We start from the raw sequence: 25,106 nt of genomic DNA on the forward strand, positions 1-25,106 counted from the left end.
TCCCCTTCAAACAGACACACAGTCCACTCTTCTTTTCCTCAACTCATCCTCATTGGCTGATTGCCCTTTCCTTTTCCTTCTTCCTCATCATCTAGTTTCTAGAGCTAATTATTCATTTTTACATCTTTATAATTTTTACAATGTAAATCACCCATCACTTATTTATAATTTATTTCAGTATTTTTTTATAAAGACATCAAAAGTGCTTATTCCATTCTTTGTTCTTAATAAAGCATTTAGATTGTTTTTAAAATCATATGAAATGAAATGACTATTAAAGCTACCAACTTTCGATTTATCCACCTAACTTTATATATTAAAAACAAAGAAAAGGCAAAGTTAAATCACATGCAAACCACTTTCACATACAAAAGACCAAAATTTTGCCTCACTAACAAGAAAAGCATAAACCCCGGTAACTTCATCTTTATCACATATATATAAAGCTTGATGGCTGCTGCCTTAGTTTGGTAGTTGATAACTGATCAAGCTCTAAGAGTTTGATTTCATTTCTTGATTTCCAGTCTTTCAAAGTAGTTTTTTTTCTTTCTTTTTAATTTGTTGCCTTGAACCACAAGAAAAGAAGATGAGAGCTGGAGTTTGCAGTGTGCAGCAAGCTTTAACAGCTGAGGCTGCTAGCATGGTGAAGCAAGCACTTGGACTTGCTCGACGGAGAGGCCATGCGCAGGTCACTCCGCTTCACGTAGCGAGTGTCATGCTCGCGTCTTCGACCGGTCTTCTTCAAAGAGCTTGTCTTCAATCCCACTCTCATCCTCTTCAGTTCAGAGCTTTGGAGTTTTGTTTCAATGTCGCACTCAATCGCCTCCCTGCATCCACTTCTAGCCCTTTATTAGCGCCTGGCCATCATCATCATCCTTCCCTCTCCAATGCCTTGGTGGCCGCCTTTAAGCGCGCTCAGGCTCACCAACGCCGAGGCTCGATCGAGAACCAACAGCAACCGATTTTAGCTCTCAAGATAGAGTTAGAACATCTCATAATCTCCATATTGGATGATCCTAGTGTCAGTAGGGTTATGAGGGAAGCTGGTTTCTCTAGCACCCAAGTTAAAACCAAAGTCGAACAAACAGTTTCCTTGGAGATCTCTTCCCAAACTCCCTCCCCAAAGGAAAACAACCCCAATCCCCAAGCTCAGCTCGGTGCTAACCCGTCTCATTCCAACGCTCAGACTCAGTTCGGGCCCGGGTTTTCATCGACCAAACCGATAGACCACGTTAGGAACGACCAAGATGTGACCAATATTATCAGCACAATAGTGAACCGGAGGGGAAACACAGTCATCATAGGAGAGTCGGTCGCCATTGCCGAGAGTGTTGTTCGAGGGGTGATGGATAAGTTCGAGAAAGGGCAAGTCTCTGGGGATTTAAGATACCTCCAGTTCATAAGTCTCCCACTTTTTTCACTAAAAAATCTTGCTAAAGATGAAGTGGAACAGAAGCTTGTAGAGCTCAAATGCCTCGTCAAGAGTTATATGGGAAGAGGGGTTATCTTATACTTAGGTGATCTCAAATGGATTTCGGAGTTTTGGTCTACTTATGGTGACCAAAGAAAAAACTATTATTGCCCAGTTGAGCATATAATCATGGAATTCAAAAGATTAATGAGTGGGAAATTGTTTCTCATGGGAATTGCAACTTTCAGAACTTACATGAAGTGTAAAACAGGCCATCCTTCTCTTGAATCAATCTGGGAACTTCATCCTCTTACAATTTCAGCTGACAGCTTAAGCCTCAGTCTTCATCTTGAAAGGTAAACTATTTGTTATTATGAAATATTGGGATTTGAATATTTGATTTATTTTTCTCATCTTTACATTTGTTCTACTTATGCTAATCATTTCTTCCCTTTCTTTGCTTTATTCCAGCTTTGATTCTCAGTCTCAGTACAGAACAAAGGAATCTACAGATTCGATTAACTGGCCAGTTGCTGAAACAGAAGTCAATAAGAATCACACTTCCTTCACTGATAGATTGTTCAACTTTGACAACGTGGTCTCTTCCAGTTCAAGTTTACCTTCATGGCTGCAAAGCTACAAGGAAGAAACCAACACAAAAACTTCCCATGATGATAAGGTACTTATTTATTTATTCTTCTTGTTATCTCATTTGAACTTCACTTTCAGAACCAAACATCCAAACAATTTGTCTTTTGCTTTTTTTTTTAACAGGATCTTTACAAGAAATGCAACACCGATGAAGTTCTTAATCTGAGTTGGCCCGTCAGTTTTGAATCTAAAAGGTCACCTAAAGAGCTCCAGTTCTGGATATTCGAAAATGATCTGAAGCCAGACCTCCTCTCGAATCCGAATTCTAGCCCGAATTCAGCTTCTTCGAGTGTGGCGATCGAGGAGGATAACGATGGACTTAACGCGTTCAAGGTTCTTAATGCAGAGAACATGAACATTTTATGCAATGCTTTGGAGAAACAGGTTCCGTGGCAGAAAGATGTGATTCCGGAAATTGTTAGCACCGTCCTTGAATGCAGGTCGGGGTTGAGAAAAGGCCAAAGAGAGCTCAAAGAAGAAACTTGGATGTTCTTCTTGGGATCCGAGAACCAAGGCAAGCAGAAGATTGCAAGGGAGTTAGCTAGACTCGTTTTCGGTTCCCAAACCAGCTTTGCCTCCATAAGCCTGAGCGATTTCGGATCGAAAAGGGCCGATTCAAGCAACGAAGATAACAAAAGGAAGAGATCGGATGAGCCGGGTAGCGGCGATGTCCTCCAGAGACTCGGCGAGGCGTTGAACGAGAATCCTCATAAGGTGTTCTTCGTGGAAGACATGGAACACGTTGACTATTGTTGTCTGAAAAGGATTAAGCAGGCAATCGATAGCGGAAAAGTGACAGTTTCGGATGGTGTTACGGTTCCTGTAATGGACGCCATTGTCATTTTCAGCTGCGAAAGGTTAAGTTCAATGTTGAGAGCTTGTTCTTCCAGGAGAACGTCAAATTGCGGTGACCCCGAAGAGATGAAAGAATCAGAAACGAAGCAGGATAAAGGTCCATCTGTTTATCTGGATTTAAACATTGCCATTGGAGACAACATTAAAGAAGATGATGATGAGATTGGGATTTTGAAATGGGTTGATAACCAAATTGTTTTCAGAGTTAAAGAACAGTAACAGGAGAAGAAGATGACGATGAAGAATAGTTGGCAGATTCTGTGGCAAAAATTCCTTTATCTTTTTACTTGCATTTTCTGTTCCTTTAATTTGTCGCTTACTTTTTGTGTGGTATATGTGTTTGGAGGGACAGAGAGAAAGAATCAAACTAACATGGTCTAAATTTTATCAAGTGGTTGGGGTGGATTTGGAATGACAGGCTTCGCAATGTACAACTGATAATTATCAATGTATAATTATGCTTCTTTGATCCTTCATCCTAATATATCTATGCTTCTTTGATAATTTATCAAGTGATAAATTTTATGAAACTTTGAAACTTTTATATTGTATTGTCTTTAAAAATAAATGGTAATTGAATCGTTAGCAATTAACTATTTCTTAATGGTCGGGTTAAGGTTAACAAAATTTAGCAATCGTTAACGGTTTACCAACCGTTTTGACTAAACGGCATGGTTAACTAACAATGAACACCCATATTTAATATCATACAAGGATCATACAAGGAAAATGATAAAACTCAACTAAAAACTCGAATAAAAGATAAATACGAACACATCTAAGTGTATTTACAAACGAACCATGAAAAATATAAAGGTATTAAAAGACCATCGATAAATCACAAATCAAAGTAAAGCAACGAGAGAAAACAATCCACGGAAGTAGATCGCGTATTCAAATCCAATCTAAGCATCCAAAGTAGGGATGATCAACAAGATAACAAATAAATGTTATTTTAATCAGTCGATGCGATTTCAAATCCAATCCTAAGAAAAGAAAGATAAATGAAAAACAACAATCAATTGATCGACAACAAAGATTAAAAACATACCAAAAGATAGAAGAAAACGTGATATAAAAATATAGTTATTAAAAACTAATTTAAGAAAATCAAACGTGTAATATAAAAATAAAAGAATATAAAAAATCAACACCAAAATTGGTTTTACCACTTAAATAAATAAAATATTTACGAGCGTTTAAACCCTGTTAATAATTTTTTTATTTTCCACTAAAATTTTATATATATAATATTTATAAGATTAAATATTAATAATATGAATTTGATTTTTTTCTCAATTTATTGATACTTGAGTTTAGAAAAAATTAAAATCGACGTATATTGTTAACTTGTTATTTTAACAATGCTTAATATATTTTTAGGTGTCTAAATTATACTTTAAATTGACTTTTGGTGCTTAGAGAATTTTTTGTTGAAAATAGGTGACTAATGTTTTATTTGTTACACTTTTAGGTACCTACCATTAAACAAAATTGTTAATTGACACATCCATGTTTATATATTTTTTAAATAAAAGATTATTTTAAAATATTTAAAAAAATTGAACGTGACACGTGCTACTTAATAATTTTTTTAATGATAGTCACCTAAAAGTGTAACAGAGAAAATATTAAGTACTTATTTTTAATGAAAAAATCTTTAAGCATCAAAAGTGAATTTGAGGTATATTTTAGACATCTAAAAGTTCATTAAGCATTTTTGACAATCAATTATGTTGTTAGCGTGGTATTAACTAATCAAAATAAACACATCATTAAATATTGAAGTAAAATATTATTTAAAAGTATTTTTTAAAGAACCTAAAATTGACATGTGTTACTTAACAATTTTCTTTTGTTGCAATAAGCACCTAAAAGTATAACGAAGAAGCATTACGCACCTATTTTCAATAAAAAAAAATTAAACGTCAAAAATCATTTTTGAGTATAACTTATTTTTGTATTAATTATATTTCAAAAATAAAAGCAGCATATTCTTCCATAAATTAAAAATAAAAAGTACACAAAGATCACTTCTTTTCATGAATGGATAATTGATCTAACTTTTCTTTCTTTACATTCCCGGCCCTTGAAAAGTATCGGCTGGATGATCAAATTCTATACGAAGATAGATATCAATCATATATATTGTAAATAAAAAAACAATGAAGCAGCATCCAAATCTTTAGAGCAAAAATATGTTGTTACTTTAGCATCACCAAGAGGAACTTCCACTTTACAACTTTAATTACCATACTTAAGGAATATTTGTTGCTTTTTAAGGGATTGAAAGTGCTTTTCCTTTATAAAAGAAATTAATAATTTAAGAATTTAAGAATTTAAAAAGATGATAAACAGTAGTATTTAAATTTAAGAATTTATTATATATCACTTCACATAAAAGTACTTGTCTGAATCAATTACAGCATAACTCTGATTTACTATATTTATTATTTTCTTTAGAATTCTGGGTAATGATTTTGTAATTAGAATTAGATAAAAATATCTTCTACCACCTGGTATTAGGGGTAGCATACTATCTTACCTCCCTCTTATCCCATACTTATGGGAAAAAGGGACATCCATTTCTATCATCTAATTATTAAAAATAGAATTACATATAAAAATATCGAATAAAATCTAATTTTCGACATTGCAAATACACAGTTTCTTTTGATTTATTTTTTCTTTTAGCTTTTAGGTTAGGATACTTTCCTTGTTATCAGACTTGAGTTGCTTCGCTAAGAGGCAAGATATCATTGATTTGACCGATTAGTATTACTAATTTTGCAGTATTTCCGACATACAGACATTATGTAATAAGATTAAGCTTTATCCAAAATACTCTCGTTTTATATATTCTTCAACTTTGCTTTAACGGCTGACGCCATTGAATTAAAAGTGTACATATATATATATATATATACATATACATGTTAAATTATTAAAAAATCTAATAAATAAGTTATATTTCACATATATATTAAACTATAGTCAATGTAAGACTTCAAAATAAAAATAAGTTTAGTATCTTTTACAATAATAATAATAATATGTAAATTATATTTAAAATAAAATTTTATTAAAATTATTTACAGAATCCAAATCACAAAATAAAAAATAAGTTTAATACTTTTATTTACATTATTTTTTACAGCTATTTTTAAATAATAATATATAAATTATATTAAAATTATTTAGAGTGTCCAAATCACAAAATAAAAATAAGTTTAATGGTAAACTCATTTTTATTTTTAAGTCTTACATTGACTATAATTTAATATATATGTCAAATATAATTTATTTATTAGATTTTTTAATTATATATATGTTTGTGTGAAGTAATCACAAACACAATATATAAAAGATTGTGCACTTTAGAACCAAATACATGGCTTTAGCCTAGTGGCAAAAGTTTGCCAGGTCCCTGGTTTGAATCCACCCAAATGTACTTCTATTCTAATATGTTAAAAATTAACAGTTAGTGGTCTGTTTGATCGTTTTTAAACGTTGGTGGTTAAAATGATTGATGACCATAGTTCGATGGTCACTCATGTAATTAGTAGACCAAACCATTTAAACATAACAAGTAAACTATGTGAATAGCAGCAAGTAACTCGCCTCTTTGGTCTAATTGCCACACCCAAGACCTCAAAACTTTGAAAAGATAAAAGAGATAAAGGCAAAGGAGAGAAATGGAGACAAAGTTTCCACAAATTTTACCCTTTTCCAGTCTTCAGGCTACAAAAGAAACAAAGATATATACGCATAAAGCTGTTATTGTTTACTTTTATTGAATGTGTTTGCATGAAAGTAAGGGGAATAATTTCTGGGATCTCTCAAAACAAAACCCACCCAAATAATCACCGAATAATTGGAAACCAACCTGAAACAGCACTGCTGCTATGCCTCGGATCCTTCAAAAGACTGCTGCTTTATATGTAGTAAAAGACCAGTCAAAAATAGGAGAATGGCATCAAAGTTAACAAAAGAATGATGTTTGCTCTCTATCATTGTTTTGCGTCTTTTCCTTAAGCTTTTGTTTTCTTTTTTGATGGAGAGTAACTTTTTTGTTTAAGCGCTCAATCTTTATTGATATTGAGATTACAAGTTTGATTTTGTCATTTAGTTGCTCAATGATTGAATCAAACTTTCCGACACAAACATAACGACTTACTAAATATTCTCAAACTTGGTTGATAAATTTATTCAAAAATTTATTTTTAGAAAAAATTTAAATTTTTTAATTCAGATCGAATAAATATTAATTTAAATTAATTTAAAAAAAAAACATGCTCAGACTTAAATCTAATTCAACTCATCGACACACTTATTATTATTTTTTGAATAAAGAAGGAAGGAACTAAATAAGCTAATTTAAGCTTCCAGCCTATCTGCAAACCATAATGAACATCTCTTGGTTCTAAGATTTTGCCTTAAATAATTCAAATCAACTTGTGTCGTACACCTGATTTTGGTGAGTGAGTCTCCCAGCAGAGATTTTCTACATACATAATGACTCGAACTCAAGACCTTGCTTAAGCGATATTAAACTGCTTACCACTTGAATCAACCCCTGTTAGCAGAGAACCCACTTATTCTTTAAATGATAACAAAATATTTTAGTAAATTATGTTTTCTACAATATTATAATTATTTGTGAAAGTGGGATTCAATTTTACAATTAAATTTAAATGATGGCTTAAAACCAAAATAAGTGTCCAAACTATACCACTTTTCTCAAAGAGGTGCATAAACTATTATTTGACTCATCATGTAACACCTAAGCTAGTATGACCCACAATCGACCTATCAGAGTGACACACAGAACCATAGGAGTGGCTTACCAAAAATTTTCTTTACTTGCTCAAATCATTTAGGAACATTCATCATGAAATAAAACGACAACATTTATATAAATCAGTTTACAATTGGGAGCTCCCAAAATAATAAATCAAAATATACAAACTATCATGTAAAATAAGTTATGACTCGAATATACAAAACAAGGTTTACAAATATACACACCCTCAAAGAAGAACTCGAGACGTACTCTACTCTGAATCTGGTCTGGATCTAGTCTGAACAAAAGCTCCTCAACAGTTCCATCGATGAATCTGCGTAAGGAAACAAATTTTAAACACTGAGCTAACTAGCCCAGTGCCACACTACCAACTAAACCATACTAAAAGTGTTCATTTCATGCTTAAGCTAATTGATAAAAATGTAATAGTGAGTATACTCTTATACCCACTCTCTATTGTATGGTAGACATCATGATGTAGCTTAGGGATTCTACATCTTGAAGCTTGCACGCCCCTCTAATGTACCGAGGATGAAGCCCGGAATCTCTACATCAGACACAACACCCTCGACTAATCAACCCCTTGTGAGTGTTAAACTTTACGTCCTAGTTAGTCAGTTTAAAGTGTCTTGCGCACTACCTAAGGATATCGTGAAGTTGATCCGGCGGGAACTAGACGCGAACTGAGTTTAGGGTGACGAACAAATTGTGATGTTACCCTCTAGTCTGTTTCGAGTTCGCACATTGATATCCTTTTTAGTTACGATTTGGATGGTGTAACATGGAGGTGCACGGGTTTTTATGGTGCTCCCGAAGAGCATCATCGTGTTGAGTCTTAGAACCTCCAGCGACAATTAAACGATATCCCAAATGTCCCTTAGCTAGTAATGGGCAACTTTAATGAAATCTTTTACTCCTTCAAACAAGAGGGTGGATTGATTAGGAGTGAATGACAAACGCAGGCATTTAGGAAATTTCTTGATGAATGCAGGTTGTTTGATATTGGGTACACTGGCAATTGGTTCATTTTAGAGCGTGGACGACGGACGAAGACTATCATTTAGAGAGGCTTGATAGGGGGCTGACAAATGATGCTTGGAAGTTACGGTTTCCTCATTATTCCATGCAATATATGACTAATTCCTTTTCTGATCATTTCTGACTTTTTCTCAACATAATGGTCGATGCAAAGGTGGCAGGACGAAGCAATTTCGTTTTGAAGCGTCATGGTTAATGGAGGCTTTGTGTGAAAAGGATGTCAGGAAACTATAGTCTGAAGCTACATGTGATGTTCCTAAGAAATTAGATTATTTTTCTTCCTTTAAACAACTATACATATTTTAAGTGTTGGCATGAAAATTCCTTGTATTTTTTATTGGCCAACAAGTGTAAGATTATATTGTGATGGTTTGATTTTTATTGGTTCTTTTAGTTGGCTTTGATTTGGATAAGGAAAAACATGTGAAGTTGGATGCAAATGGGTGAATAAAGATTCAGTAAACTTAGTGTGGTTTACCTTGTATTTTATTCGTTCTAAACTTGTGAAGTTCAAGATGCACAGAATGTCATGAGATAATTCAAATGTTAAAATTTTGATTACAGAAAAGGACAATCTTTGTCTTTTGGATATCCCAATGAGCCGTAGGAGGTGAAGTTACCTGCAGAAGGGGTGCCTCCGAGTCTTCCAGTGCCCACAGTGGGTATTAACTTTTACAGAGATCCAATAGAAGTAACCGAGTGGCTGTCTATGGTTGCCTTACACATTGACCCTGGTTACTCTATGTGGCTTTCTATCTTGGTTCTAATCATGAATTTAGGAAAGCTTACAGGTATTTTTCATATCACCCAACTGTAGTATCGTGGTTTAGTTGGCATGCACACAATCCTAGCCTATTTCAGTAAATTGATTCGATTCTCTTGTAGTTTTGTTGTTTTTTTATTAAGATTTTATACTAATAATTGATAATTATTTTATACCAAGTTGGTTGATGTGATGCATAAAACGCCTATTTAATATGATAAATGATCTTCCAAAAATAGTCGAAGTTGTGACAAAAACGGCTAAAAAATGGCCATCGTGCGGCATCAAGAGAGCACTGCCTTCAACCTTAGAATGTTCTTAGTCAATGCTCTGTTATATTTGAGTATAAAATAGGTTACTAATACGATCGATAATAATTTTTCTTACGCATTAGAAGGGAGACTGGACTTGATTCTTCTTGGGTTTATATGTATTTTCCTTTTTTTATGTAATATATCTCTATTTTCCTTTTTTGCGCAGTAATGTGTCGGCCCAGCACAAACGCCTGCTTGATGATGACTCTTGAAATAATACTATCATAATAACAATAATACTTACTGAATTAATATTACAATTTTTCCTAAAAAATTAATATCCTATATTACATAATTATACATTAATGGCATCACACATATGAAGCTTGATGGATAAAATTAGGATAATCATGCTTCCGAAACAAATTATCCTCACCCACTAAACTATATCTAGCAATTAAATTAGCCACTTCGTTCCCTTCTCTTTCTATGTGGTGAAAATAACATTCAAGTGTTTCCATCACTCTTTTTCCCTTCATCAACTATACATCTTAACTGAGATCCATGGTCAACAAATTGTTTAAAATCCCAACGCAATCACTCTCTGATATAATCCATCGATACCTCATTTCACGCGCCACCTTCAATGCCTTGAGCGCTGCCGTAGTTTTGTAAATGCTCGCCTCTGTTATCATTATCTATTCTAATGGCCGCACCTCTCCACATGACACCTTTATTGTCTCCGACTATAATGCATGTGCCTCCTTTCTTTTCGTTGTCATCAAAGACACCGTTGAAATAAACACATTTTTTTCAGTGTGAGCATACACTAGATTAATCGCATATATTTTTCAGGGTGGACATACACTTTTGACACTCTTCATTACTCTAGTAACAATGATAAGTCTCATCTCATATTTATAGATTTTAGTGTTCATTGAATTGTTAATATATGTCAACATTTTAGCTATTAATCTTATAAATATCGAGAATCTTTTATAGATAATTCTAGATATAATATCAAATATCTAGATTATTTTACAAATATTTTTAGATATATATTATTTTAGAATATTCTCAAGATATATCTCGTAAATTTAATTTATATAGTGACTTTCCAACATTGGCATCTTTTAATGATTAAAAGAGTAAATCTTTTATTTTAAAATAAATAAATAAATAATTTAGTTAATTTGTACAAATTACTTTTTATTTGATACTATTAATCTTCTCCATCGTTGCCTGCAATCCGCATGCTGATAAAGCTTATGTTTTTGTATTCGTAAGATATCCGATATGACTTGGCAACATATCTTGGTGCAGTCCATCTATCTTAGCTTGAGGTTTTTCTCCTGTTTTCCTAGTCATATGAGGCAATAATGTTGACCATATAATGTATTCAAAATTGGTTGGAGATGTCTCGTACAAAACAAGTTGCCTATAACAGGAAGTTATGCTATGAGGCGCCTAAAATAAGGTTAATAAATGGCGTGACTGGTAAAAAAGTAATAGGTTAAAAGCGGAGCACAAAATGTTATAAATTAGAACCAAAAAATTTATCAGCTAGAGTAACATAACATGTTGCACTAAAATGTTATACAATGTAAGAAAATGAGTTATAATCGGTAAATGTTATGCATACTATTAACATTTTAGGTTTCACCTAAAAAGTTACCAGGTTTAAGCTGATGGAGCCTTGGATGTTCCCACGATAAAAAAATAAGTTAAAAGCTGAAAATATTATGACTATATATAAGAAATATGGTTTCATTAAGAATGTAATTATTCACGAAGAAATAAGTTGTGATATGTAATATAAATATTTTTATTAATTGTTCAATTTTTTTTTAGATTTTAATCCTTCGATTGATTCAAATATATTATTTTATTTTTTAAATGTATTTATTAATTAATGTTATGAAATATAAATTTGATTTAGTGATTTGAATATATGTTGATTTAGTATATATTATTTTGATATTACGTTTGATATTTATAAATTTATGTTTTGATAAAGAAGAGGCATCGGATGAAAGATTGTTGCTCTCGTTGAGGAATCTAATCTAAAAAGCTCTAGACTCGATGAAGAAAGTGGAAGGATTTGAATGGAAGAAGAAGAAGATGATGGAGTTGTGGAAGATGAAAATAGATGTATATTTTTCCTATAGAACCCTCCTAGTCGGAATGAAAAGATAAACTCGATAAGAAGCTTCGAAGGCACAAGTAATCAACACTTGCAAGATAAACTCTCAATGTATTGTATTAAAAAAATGTGTTTTCAAAGTACTAATGAATAAAATAATAATAAACTAAACATATTCTAATTCTAATTCCTAATAATAATAATAAAAAACTATGAATAATGTTTTAACTTTATCTTAATTCCTAACAAAATAATAAATCTAACACTAAAAGATAATGCATCATCCTATATTAAATTATATTACAAATAAATAATAAAAATATTGAAAATTCGTAATAATTACAAAATCTCATATTAATCCCGTATAGGAATTTCTACATGCATTGTCTTTACTAAGATGAGTATATCTTGAATTCCCGATATCGAATTGATGCAATTAAATAACCGTTGGAAAGCTAAGAGATAGTCGGTCGTAAATTCAGAAGACATGTCGACCAAATAACATTAGGATCCTATTTAAAATCAGTTGCAAGTCTATTGCTATGCTTTTTTTTCCAAGGCTTGGTGGTGTAGATCAATTGGAAGCGTTAGTCTATCTTCCTTTGATGTGAGTCTTATGATGCATGTATCTTCCTCCCTCTCTTAAAAAAGATTCGACCTCGAATCTGAAACATCAAAGGGAAAAACATTAGAACCTTTTAATGATTCACTCACGTTATACTTATCGAGTAGATATGCTTTGTATCTTCGAGACTTTGTTCTACTAATAGGTTCGAGTAGAAACATCAGTCCAAAGAAGCATGTGTTGTCATTGTTATGGACTATGGTGCATGTATCATTCCCCTACTCCTCAAAAGGATTCATTCATTAATCTGAAAATCCAAGAGAAAGAGAATTAGATGCATTGAAAGGAAAGCTTGTAAAACACTTAACCATTGGACTCTTTTAAATCGTAATTCATCACTGATATGAGATAGTGATTAAGGCTTTCTGGTGATAACACGTCAAGAGGGTCACCTAACACCATTCGAAAACTCTGTAAAAGAGGAACAAATGTTCTAGGCAAGTTAGTGTTATTGTTAGAAATCAAAACCAGTGGTTGTCTAAAGTGGACAAGAATGCAAGGCTCTTTGTGAAGAAAGTTCTCTCTCAATTATTTTTTGCTCACATATGTATTTTCAATCACTCTTTTCTTCTCACAATTAGGTTTACTCACCTCCCGTGTTTCATGTTCTTGGCTTTTATGGATTACGACCTCTTTTGTTTTTGCTTCTTTTTCATGGTTTGTTTCTTTTTGTGTTTTCCCACCCTCCTCACAAAATTTCATCACATGACTTTCAAGTTCATCTTTTGTTTCCAATGGTGTAAGTCTAAGTGACTGAAGATCGATATCTTCTATTACAATGCTGCTAACATCGTATTCATCAATGTCAGTGTCCGATTTATTATCTGTGTATTTTCAAGGCTTTCATAACCATGTAAGTCAAGAAGATCAACGATGTTTGGGTGCAAGTCGATGACAAATTTGTTCACTGTATATCCTTATGTTTTATGTATGTTTGCATAATTCATTAAGGATACCATCTCCTTGTAGCAGTCTTCTACTGATCTTCTGTCTTGTCAAAGTCGGTGAGGTCGTTGCTTAACTTCACGAACATAGTATGTCGGGATAAAATGCTTTCTCATTACTCGTTTAAGATTTGTCGAAGACATGATGTTTGGTATTCAAAATTCTTGTATCGCCTTTTGTGTTTGCTTCCACCAAGTGAGAGCATAACCTTGGAATTCTGAGGCGATCAATGATACTTATTCTATCATGGGACAATCGTAGTGATAGAACATGAGGTCAACTTTGCTTTTCCAATCGATGTAATATCTTGATCATAATCCCCTTTGAATGGCAGAATTATTTAAATGCTTCAATCAAGCCATTAACGGTTAACGAAACATGTGACATGGCAGTTAAAAATATTGGTATAATTACACAATTGATCCATGTTATTTATATATTCTTTCAATTTGGTCATTGTTTTAATAAATTAAAGATTTACTTTACTCCAATCACTGCAATAAAATAAACCAATACGCATAACGGCATAAGGGGTTAATGAGAATTGAACCAAAATCCCTTAGGTGAAGTATAAAGCACCAAACCATTGGGCTAAAACATACATTTGGTTTGCTTTATACAACAAATAATATATATTTTGTATCTTTGTAAATTTGACTTTAAAAAGCAAATAATATAATTAATAAATAAAAATTAAGGCTATTTTTTACATTAATAAAAAATACGAATATATAAAACATATTAAAATTTTTCTTTAATTATATAATTTAATACTATATATATTTATTAGTATATTGCAAAAATAATATAATTAAATATTGTTTATTAATAATTAAGATGTATAAAATATTATATTCATATTTTTCGTTAATATAAAATATAATTTTTGTATTATATTATTAAATAAATAAACATAATATTAAATTATATAATTAAATAAAAATTTTAATATGTTTTATATATTCGTATTTTTTTGCTAATGTAAAAAAATTCTTAATTGTTAATTATATTATTTGTTGTATAAAACATACTAAATGGATGTCTTAGCCCAATGATTTGTTGCTTTCTACTTCCCTCAAGGGATCCTTGATTCAAATCCCATCGACCTTCTTATGTGTGTGTTGGTTTATTTTCTTGCAACCAGAGAGTGACACGCGTTATCCTCTAATTGGAGTAAAGTAAATATTTCAATTAAAAATAAAATAAAATAAATTTAATCGAATGATGACACATGTCATTATTTTAATTTATTAAAATGAGGATAAAATTAAAAGAATATATAAGTAACATGAACTAATTGTGTAATTATACCAAAATATTTTAACTATCACGTCACCTGTTTTGTTCGGCAGGTGGCTTGATTGAAGTATTTAAATAGTTGGATGGCATGTTTGATCAAATTAAAACATCGGTGGTCAAAATAATTTTTGACTATAGTTGAATGGTTACACGTGTAGTTTACCCTTAAAATATTTATAAATTATTTTAAAATAGTTCATGTAATATGTCACGCCCTTGGAACTTCGATGCCTCAGAACGTGCGGCCGGTTGTGGGCTCGTGGTCTGTGACAAATACAATTAGCTCGTGATATGTTTGATCAAATTAAAACATCGGTGGTCAAAATAATTTTTGACCATAGTTGAATGGTCACACGTGTAGTTTATCCTTAAAATATTTATAAATTATTTTAAAATAGTTCATGTAATATGTCACGCGCTTAGAATTTCGATGTCGAAACGTGCGGCTGGTTGTGGGCTCGTGGTATGTGACAAATACAATTAGCTCATACTAATGGATTACTGTTTGACAACTGCTGATCTACATTTATAAGTTTTTTCCCCTCCATATTATTCTATTTATTGATTTTATATGTTATTTTTATCTCAGATTTTATTTTATCATTAACTGCATAACACATGTTAGTTTACTCTTTTTTATAGATTTCATTTTAATTTTACTTCAAATTTTATTTTACTCACACTGTCAACCTACATTGATCGGCTTTTACTTTCCTTCATAGATTTTTTTCTCAATAATAATTTTATTATTGAAAACAATTAACAGTTAATACCTTAATTCGTGATTCGTTTTAGTTCAAATAAATTTTATATAATTAAGTAATCGTGATTCTTACGCGCCATCCTCCTATCGTGGAAGCTCCTTCACTGGATACGATTTATATTCTCCCATCGGAGGCTTTCAAGTTTATGCCGGTGACGATTTCTGCTTTTCCTTTTATTTTTCCTTAAAATTTTGAAGCTATACTATTTCCATTAATTTTTTACGGGTCTTTCTTTTACTTTTTTTTATCGATCATTGTCTCTTTAGACTGAAATGATAATATTCTTTCTCCAATTTATTCAAAATCCCCTCTGAATCTTAAGCATTACACGATTTCGATTGTTGATTTGACGTCGATCGAGTTAGAACACATGCCGGTGAATTAATGCGGCTTGATTTCATTGATGATTTTTTATATATTTATTTTGAAACTCTCAAGACATTTGCATGGTCCGTGTAGCGCTCCTACAAGTTTTTTGATGAATATGGAATTCCCCAGCTTGCCTTATTTTTAGTCTGATTTTCGACTTTACATTGCCGCTTGCTTTTCTTTTCTTTTTTTTTAAATCCTGTGAACTATGGTAGAGTAATTTACATAATGCGCCCGACACTCTTTCTTTAATCCTTAAATTACTATTTGATTTAATTTATGTTTCTTCTTGCAAGTTTATTTTAACTTTGTCCACAAAACGGTTGTATTGAACTCATAATTCTTTTAGAAACTTTGTTATTAACATTTTTAAGCACTTCAGATTAGTTTCTAGGGCAAGAACGAAAGAGTAAAAGCTAGTCATTGGGATAAATCTCAACTTTACATATGATTTTTGATTCTGTGTATAATGTTATACATAGACTTTTATTTTGTGTATTGTACTCATAAAATTTTGATCTTGATTCAATTGTACACATTTTAAAAAATAAAGACATAACTTCAATAAATATATAAATGAATTCTATCCATTTATATTCATGTTAGATAATGTGCATATGCAATGTGTAAACTGATACTACGTCAATATCGGTGTTAATGGTCTCTGGAAATTGAATAAAATTAAAAATATTCATGTATATAATTGCTCAAAATTGAAGTTCGTGCATCATACTGTACTTAGAACAAAAAGGTGGTGTAATTTTGAGATTTATTATCCAGTCCTTTGTAATTATTGTTTCTGTGAATCTAATACATATTGCTTCTCTTAATGTTCTCATATTTCGTTTGTGCTGTGTATCATAAAAATTCACTCTTTGCAGTGTAGGGAGCGCTGCATTTCCTGCATAATATAAAACAAGTATGGCAGAATTCATGGAGCTGGAAGGACAGGATGGGGTTCGGATGACGTGGAATGTGGTGCCAGGGACAAAACAAGAGGCTGGTAACTGTGTGGTGCCAGTCTCAGCCATCTACACCCCAATCAAGACATTTCCCAGCATGCCTGTCCTACCCTATGCTCCTCTTCGCTGCCGCAATTGCTCTTCCATTCTCAACCCCTTCTGTGTCATGGATTTTTCCGCCAAGATTTGGATCTGCCCTTTCTGCTTCCAGCGCAACCACTTTCCTTCCCACTATGCCTCTATCTCTGAAGAAAATCTCCCTGCTGAACTCTTTCCTCAGTACACCACTATTGAGTACAAATCCCCCGGGGAGGCCTACCTTCATTCTGTCCTCATGTTCGTGGTTGACATCTCCATTATTGAAGAGGAAATGACATTCCTTAAGCCTGCCTTGTCCCGAGCCATTGGCCTCTTGCCTGACAACTCTCTTGTTGGCTTGATCACCTTTGGTACGCTTGTCCATGTCCATGAGCTTGGCTTTTGTTCCGTTCCTAAAACCTATGTCTTCAATGGCTCCAAGGACGTCTCAAGAAACCAGCTTCTTGAGCAAATGGGCTTTTTCCTTAACAAGCCCGTCACTGGTGTCATTGCTGGTGCCAGGGACGGGTTTTCTTCGGATAGCATTGCACGATTCCTTCGACCTGCCTCTGATTGCGAGTTTGCCCTCAATTCGGTATGTTATTAGCAAAATTTTCCTGTTAACAATGTTTAATTAAATGACATGTTTGCTCTCCTAGATCTTGGAGGAGCTCCAAAAGGATCCTTGGCCCATTCTCGCTGGTGAACGGTCAAGAAGGTGCACAGGCACTGCCGTGAGTGTGGCTGCCAGTTTGCTGGGTGCAGGCTTTGCAGGTTCTGGAGCTCGAATCATGGCATTTGTTGGTGGCCCCTCAACTGAAGGCCCTGGTGCTGTAAGGATGGCTCTGCTGCATTATTGTCATTCATCATGATAACATGCATTTCAACTAATTCTATTATCTGTTTACGAAACTCCTTCTAGATTGTCTCAAAGAATTTATCTGAACCCATACGTTCCCACAAGGACCTGGATAAGGATTCCGCTCCGCATTATCATAAAGCCATTAAGTTCTATGAAGCACTTGCAAAGCAGCTTGTGCACCAAGGACATGTGCTTGATCTCTTTGCTTGTTCTGTTGACCAGGTTTGTATTTTCCATCTGTATAATATTTTCTTTTGTATTAAAAACACCAAAACATTCAGGTGGTGGCTTCTTACTTTTGCCCATCAAATTTCCTATGTGTTGGCTAAAATCACATTTTTGTGTTGTGCCACCTTTCACATCATAGGTTGGTGTTGCTGAACTTAAAGTTGCTGTTGAGAGAACTGGGGGATTTGTTCTTCTTGCTGAAAGTTTTGGCCATTCAGTATTTAAGGACTCTCTTAGGCGTGTTTTCCAGACAGGGGACAAGGGTCTCAGACTCTCTTCAAAGTAAGGTTTTTTGAACTTAGACTTGTGCCTTTTTCCCCCCTTTAAACAGTTGCAAAACATGCATCATGGGCCAGCTCTACACTATCTGTTCTTCTTGCCTTTATTAGTTCATGTGTAAGCATATATTTGGCTTGACCCCGAATAGTTCTCATTGTCCTATCTAGAAATGGCTTAGATCATCCAAGGGAGCTAAACTTCTCTAATTTATAATTTCATTATAACTGGATCCAGTGAACAATCTTGATGAAGTTTTCTTGGCTTGCAGTTGTATATTCGAGATAAACTGTTCAAAGGATGTTAAAGTTCAGGGTATTCTTGGGCCCTGTGCATCTCTTGAAAAGGTATAACTTAGACTTATATGGCTTCTGCTTTCTACCAGCTGTACTTAAGATGTTTAGTTGTTAATAACTACATGCAGAAAGGTCCTTTGAGCTCTGACATCATCATCGGACAGGGAAACACCAGTGCATGGAAAATGTGTGGCCTTGATCAGGCTACATCTTTGTGTTTAATGTTTGAAATTGTTAAGAAGGACATCCCTGATACTGTTGTTCAGTCCTCAAGCAATCAATTTTATTTCCAATTTCTATCATAGTATGAGTTCTTACCTTATATGCATTATATAGATGATTCTTTCTTGTGTTTGGTAGCATTCTAACAGATTTTACTCGATGTTATTTTTCTGCAGTTACCAGCATAGCACTGGCGAAATGAGACTTCGTGTTTCAACTCTTTCAAGAAGATGGGTTGCTGGACCTGGAAGCATAGAGGTAGATTTTGGTTCCTAATGTAATTATTTTGATGAATTTTGTTTCATATAAATGATTTTCTTTTTGTTTCATTTTCCTTCCAAATACGCAATAATAATGAGGAAAAGAAAATAACAGTTGTGTTTGTCCCTGAAGTATCCTTATGCAACCTTATCAGAAAAGGAAATCACAATTGAAATGGATGGCAATTTTTTCCTATGATTTTATTTGATATCCATTTATTGGAGACAAGGAATTAATTGAGACCTGAGCATTTTACAAATTCTCTTGGCTTGTGTTTTCCTAATGTTTATTTCCCAGATGTTTGAAGAAGGGTTTGACATGCGAAATCCGTTGTAAAGCTCTAGCAATTCTGCACCGAACTACCAGGAAAATATGAATATGTATGTTGGTTGAGAGAACACAGATCAATAAGATTTTGATATATTGCCTTATGCTGCAGCACCTAGGTGCACAAAGAGCCATGGTATCAACAAGATTTCATCACTCTAAAGTGATGATATGATGCATATCCTCGATAGTCTCTCCCTCAACCCAAAACAACAACTTAGCTTAGTTTAATCTAAATTAGAAAACTGATTATACTTGGCAATGAAGCATGAATATAGTGATTTCAGTCCTTGCTTCGTTAGTGACTTTATAATACCTCCTTTTCTTGTTCTTTTTCATTTTTATCCAGCACATTCCTTCCCTTTTATTTTCTTTTTTCTTTATTCATCAGATTACAACATAAATGCTGTTTCTCCATTTGGCTTATCTGAATTTTGTATCTTGACCTTAAAAACTTTAGTCACTTTTTATTGTGTAATAAATATAAATAACGGTGTCTAACACGTCATCAACTTAACAATTGCAAACTAAACATGAATGGACTAAAGTGAGCATTTGACCTTAATACCAGTACTAAAACTGAGTTAGCCAAATTTATATACGGAATATTACAGAAAATTATAGTTTGAGAGGATACTTTGTCACTTGGTGATTAGAAATTGATATTTTTCTTAGTGAATGTCAAAGCTTGCTAGTTCCCATTATCCCACTCTTCTAACAGACTTGAATGATTTTGCTTCTTTTCCTTGTCTATTATTTTTTCATTCTTCATCCTCACTGAGGATGGGGATTTATTGAGTAATTGGGACTATATAGCCGGTTTGATCAGCTTCTCAGCTTACTTTTAGTAATCAATATTTAGAAGTTTTCATCTAATCAAGCTTGTTTTAAATGTTATAGGATTTGATCGCTGGATTTGACCAAGATGCAGCTGCTGCTGTAATGGCACGCCTAGTGTCTTTCAAAATGGAAACTGAGGTAATCAATCATTGTGTTAACATGATGTTTTGCAAGTATTTTAGTCCGATTGGTTCGTGGAAGAAATAGTATTGTTAGAAGCTAATATGTTATGCACACATCTCACATACATTTTGAATCATGTACGTATTCCTCCACTCTGGTGCATGAGCTTTTTCCGCCTTGGTCATTGACCGATGTATGGGTTCCAGCACCAAAACTGCATCTTGTACTGACCTTAACCACAATACCTTAGTCTGCTGGACTGCCATTAATAAGTAGGATTTTTGAGGGAATATCTTTGATGAATGTGGCTTCTACATGTTCCCTTCATTAAAGTTAACAATTACTGGGAAAATGAAAGAAATCGTTAAAAGAACTTTGCCTCGTTATATTGAATGTATTTCCTAAAATCCCAAAATTTAAGAAGAGAGAAATTGGGATGCTAAAGCAATCCAAGTCATTTAAGAAAATGAAAGAGTTAGAACATGTTTTGGCTACTCAACTTCAAGGTCCTTCCTCCCTCTTACTCCAGAAAGTGTAAACAAGAGACTGGGGCATGGTTCTGGAGGATTTGTTCAGGAGAAAGGTATAGACATTTCTGCATCACAGCACTGTTCTATTCATTCTGCAATATGCTGTAAAAAGCTAACAGATAGAACATAGTTCTCTTGCAAATATGCAAGAAGCTGAGAACAGCTAATCCTGCTGAGATTTTTATCAAAATCTTATCCTCTATGCTGAAAGATGCTTGACTTTTATATGGTCTGGTGTTTGAATATCTTCAACGTTTCTAACATTCTCGATTGTTTCTGTAAAATTAAGGTTGTGTATTACTGTCATTTCTCTTTTCTATCCTCACACTTCTTCATCTCATATTCTTACAACAGTATTTTCACCCTTCCTGACCCAAGCAAAAACCTTTCACTATAAGTTTAAATGTGTTATCACTCAGAACCCATTGAGTGACCTCATTGGTAAAGGGAGTGTTGTTCTCCCTAGAGGTCTCGGGTTCCAGCTGTGTCAGCAGGGTGTGTGTGCGTTGTCAGTGGCTAAGAAAGATTCTGAACAAATACTACCTTGTAATCAACCCAGACTATTCAAAAATACATGGGATGTAATTCCTTGTTCTCGAGTGATTATTTGTAAGGGTTAGGGTTTTCTCCCTTTAGGCTGTAATTCCTACTTTATTCAATAAAGTTATAAGGCACTCTTTTCCATCTTCAGATGATTAAGGAGTTTACACATTAACTCCATTAATCAAGAAGGTGGTTTTTAATGAGGCCTTCAAATCTTATCAAAAACAAAATACATGGGATGTCACTCATGGATGCTTTGAAGATTTTTTTGAGATGTTAAACAATAAAAATGCAAAAACTTGAGTTAATCACATGCAATTTTTCGCATCCTTCCGTTACTCCCGAAATTTGTGCTTCTAGTCCTCTGAAAATTTTGAACTGTATTGTTGTGGTGTGTACTATTATGTAACGTGAAATTGGCATGCAGGCTGAGTTCGACCCTATAAGATGGTTGGATAAAGCGTTGATTCATATATGTTCTCGGTTTGGGGATTACCAAAAGGATGCCCCATCTTCTTTCAGCCTGTCCCCAAGGTTTTCATTATTTCCTCAGTTTGTGTTTCATTTGCGGAGATCACAATTTGTCCAGGTATCCATCTTGCTTCTTAGATTACATTTTCCTTTCAATCAGAACAATTGAAAATTTAGAACTGATATATGTTATGCATTACATTGGATAACTTTCTTCAGCTAGGCTTGTTCATATTATACAGGTCTTCAATAACAGCCCTGATGAGACAGCATACTTTAGAATGATCCTGAACAGGGAAAATGTTACCAATTCAGTTGTGATGATTCAACCTTCATTGATTTCTTACTCATTTCAGTCTGATCCAGAACCAGCACTGCTTGATGTGAGTGCCGTTGCAGCCGACAGGATCCTGCTTTTGGACTCTTATTTCACCGTTGTTATTTTTCATGGCTCAACTATTGCTCAGTGGCGAAAAGCTGGATATCACAGTCAACCTGAGCATAAGGTAATTTTTTTTTTAATTTGGAATTACAAGCCAACCAAGAATAGAACACTTAGGATTAATTTAACCAAAGATGGAAAAGTAAAAGGTTTATATATGCTGGAGGCACGATGTTGGGCAAACCTCAGTTTGTCCAGTTGGGTAATTTGTAACTTCAAAAAGTCATTAAGATTTAAGTACAAATTTCTAACCCTTGACTTGTTGATATCCTCGTAAAACATAGTGAAAATGTAGTTACCAGCCTGACATTCATACAGTAACTGGTCACCATTTTGCTATGATATAATTTATCCTGTTATCAGTACCCATAAGTTCAGGGAAGACTATGTTTGTTGTCATTGTTTATCTGAGTAGATTATGATGTCATCATCGTAATTGAGAACTTTGCAGCTTTTTTCTAGCATTGCTTCACATGTAAACAAGAAGAATAATGCTTCTGGTCTTCAAATCTTTTAACCCATCGGCCCTGAATTTTTACCTGTGTTTCCCCCCCTGCATATGAGACATTAGCCGGTGTTTTGCTTATGGTTCACCGGACTGTGAATCTGTGATAATTTTATTGGGCATTTTTCCTCCAAGTTTTGACTTATTTGTATTTGTATAAAGATGTAGGAACTAACCATATGTAGCAAGTTTATTTGTTATGTCAAAGTGCTAAAAATTAGATGGTAAGAATTAAGAAAATAAGAACATGCCAATATAACAGAACCGGCATTTCAGCATCAATGATGTGGAACACTGAAGGGTAATAGATCCGAGGGAAAACTAGAGGGAAGGGAAAGCAAAAGAAGCTAGGTAGACATTTAAGAACATGGAGAGGGAAATAAGAACAAATAGACTGGAATCCAATTTTCATTCACTTAACTATTAAATCTCAATATTCTTAAAACCAAAATCACTAAAAATGAAAAAGTAGCTCTTGGAGGGAGCCTAATAATGGATGATATTAATATAATCATAATGCAGTAATACTCAAAATTTAAGTGAAAGCTAATTTACATGAATTACCTTAATCAATCTAAAAAGACCCTAATTCTATCTATTAAATTTCATTATTTCAATTTCCCCCTTTAATCCCTTAAAATGTAACAAGGATAACAAAATACTTATTAAACCTTACAAGACATGACGTAAAGTCTTAAGTGTTATCTTGTTGTTTGAGAAAAAAATGTATGGGCTTAACGAATATTGTTTTTGTTTTAGTTTATTAATCAGAATATTTCAAAAATAAAAAAGGAGCCTTTGGAATTGGCAAATAGTGCTACCATAAGTATGACAATACATTGTTCTTATCATCATTTTGTTCCATGTAGACTTTTGCCGAGTTGCTCCAAGCTCCTTGTGATGACGCAGATGCAATAGTCAAGGAAAGGTTTCCAGTTCCTAGACTAGTTGTTTGTGATCAGTATGGCTCACAGGTTAGTTGCTAATGTTGTTAGATTTTGCAGGTTATACGACATAGATAAGCCTTATCTTGTATATATGTTAGTAGTTTAATTTAATACTAACTCTTAGCATGCTATGTAGATAAGGATAACTACAGGGGTAGTTTAGTTCTAACAAAACACTTATTCTTAGATAATGTATAAAGGACTGTACTTACCAGAATGAAATACAATTGAGAATTTCTTCTCTTTACTAAATCTCCATTATCAACAGATTGTAAGCTGTGTTGTTTTAAGTGCAGATGAAGTCGAGGTTATTATTGAGATTGGTTTGATTTTATTTTCCTCCTTTCCTTCTTAAACAATAACAAAACTATTGTTCATCCATGCTTTCATCCACCTCTGAGCCGTAATCTTTTGCTTGTTTCAAAATTTAGGCTCAATTCTGGTCCATTGCAAATAGTATTTTGAGAACTTGCAAGTATTTTTTGACTGTTTAGTATATATGCTAAAGAAACCGAAGATGAGGGGTGGATGGGTTATTCGATTTGCAAATAAACTTGCAAAATTGAAGCTTTGCTAACCTTAATAATCAATCACATATGATATTCAATTTCTACATTCATGCTGAATCACAGTGCAAAAAAACTAAAGATGGAGGAACAAAGAGAGTGAACAGCATTCTGCCTAGTCTTAGCTTCTACTATTCTTGCGTAGTTGTTAAGTCTGTTTTCTTGTCAGGCCCGCTTTCTTCTTGCGAAGTTGAATCCTTCGGCGACATATAACTCAGATGGTCCTTGCCCGGGTGGAGACATAATCTTTACAGACGATGTAAGCCTTGAGATTTTCTTGGATCATCTCCAGAGATTAGCAGTTCAATAAAATGTGATAGCAGAGCTATAGGCAATTTTGTAATATCTATCATTTAATTTTTGTACAGTAATTCCAACGATTTGTGTTTTTTATTTTAATTCGCTTCAATCAGGAGGGATTAGGTATATTAGATGCTTTATGGTTTTTTTCTAATTTGATAAGACAATTTTATATATATATATTTGGAACAGTAGCGATTTCATGCATTTTGGATCATCTCCCCTTGTCTATTGAAAGAGACATTCAAATATTTGGAGTTTCTCTTTGGACTCGGGGATCGCTCCAAACTTATAAACTCACCAGGCATCATCTTGGGGTTGTTCGGGTTTAGGGCTTCCAAATAGACACCGTGTTTGAAGTCGGGTGATGGAACCAAACTGTGATGGGATTTCTCCACTGATTTTA

At 33.6% G+C, this 25,106-nt stretch overlaps 2 protein-coding genes across 2 annotated transcripts; both read left to right on the top strand.

The window, feature by feature from the left end:
* Positions 1 to 496: 496 nt before the first annotated feature.
* Positions 497 to 3,384, top strand: LOC120153821 (protein SMAX1-LIKE 3-like). The gene is made up of 3 exons (XM_039165691.1): positions 497 to 1,767; positions 1,883 to 2,090; positions 2,186 to 3,384. The coding sequence occupies exons 1-3, from the start codon at positions 587 to 589 to the stop codon at positions 3,134 to 3,136; spliced, it is 2,340 nt and encodes a 779-aa protein (XP_039021622.1). The 5' UTR covers positions 497 to 586; the 3' UTR covers positions 3,137 to 3,384.
* Positions 3,385 to 15,603: 12,219 nt separating this feature from the next.
* LOC120153928 (protein transport protein SEC23-like) lies at positions 15,604 to 24,795 on the top strand. Its single transcript, XM_039165789.1, has 13 exons — positions 15,604 to 15,703; positions 16,803 to 17,556; positions 17,621 to 17,794; positions 17,884 to 18,045; positions 18,191 to 18,333; positions 18,599 to 18,674; positions 18,752 to 18,927; positions 19,022 to 19,103; positions 20,334 to 20,411; positions 21,897 to 22,058; positions 22,183 to 22,446; positions 23,757 to 23,861; positions 24,570 to 24,795. The coding sequence occupies exons 2-13, from the start codon at positions 16,843 to 16,845 to the stop codon at positions 24,708 to 24,710; spliced, it is 2,277 nt and encodes a 758-aa protein (XP_039021720.1). The 5' UTR covers positions 15,604 to 15,703; positions 16,803 to 16,842; the 3' UTR covers positions 24,711 to 24,795.
* The last annotated feature ends 311 nt before the right edge of the window (positions 24,796 to 25,106 follow it).

The sequence above is a fragment of the Hibiscus syriacus genome, unplaced genomic scaffold (assembly GCF_006381635.1).
Source record: "Hibiscus syriacus cultivar Baekdansim isolate YM2019G1 unplaced genomic scaffold, ASM638163v2 tig00111105_pilon, whole genome shotgun sequence".
Classification (NCBI taxonomy): domain Eukaryota; kingdom Viridiplantae; phylum Streptophyta; class Magnoliopsida; order Malvales; family Malvaceae; genus Hibiscus; species Hibiscus syriacus.

Excerpts from the sequence above, each read along its gene's own strand:
- LOC120153821 (XM_039165691.1), top strand. The coding sequence starts at position 587 with ATGAGAGCTGGAGTTTGCAGTGTGCAGCAAGCTTTAACAGCTGAGGCT. Across the intron at positions 1,768-1,882 it reads CTCAGTCTTCATCTTGAAAG|CTTTGATTCTCAGTCTCAGT; the intron begins GTAAACTATTTG and ends GCTTTATTCCAG. Across the intron at positions 2,091-2,185 it reads AAACTTCCCATGATGATAAG|GATCTTTACAAGAAATGCAA; the intron begins GTACTTATTTAT and ends TTTTTTTAACAG.
- LOC120153928 (XM_039165789.1), top strand. The coding sequence starts at position 16,843 with ATGGCAGAATTCATGGAGCTGGAAGGACAGGATGGGGTTCGGATGACG. Across the intron at positions 20,412-21,896 it reads CTTTCAAAATGGAAACTGAG|GCTGAGTTCGACCCTATAAG; the intron begins GTAATCAATCAT and ends ATTGGCATGCAG. Across the intron at positions 22,059-22,182 it reads GGAGATCACAATTTGTCCAG|GTCTTCAATAACAGCCCTGA; the intron begins GTATCCATCTTG and ends CATATTATACAG.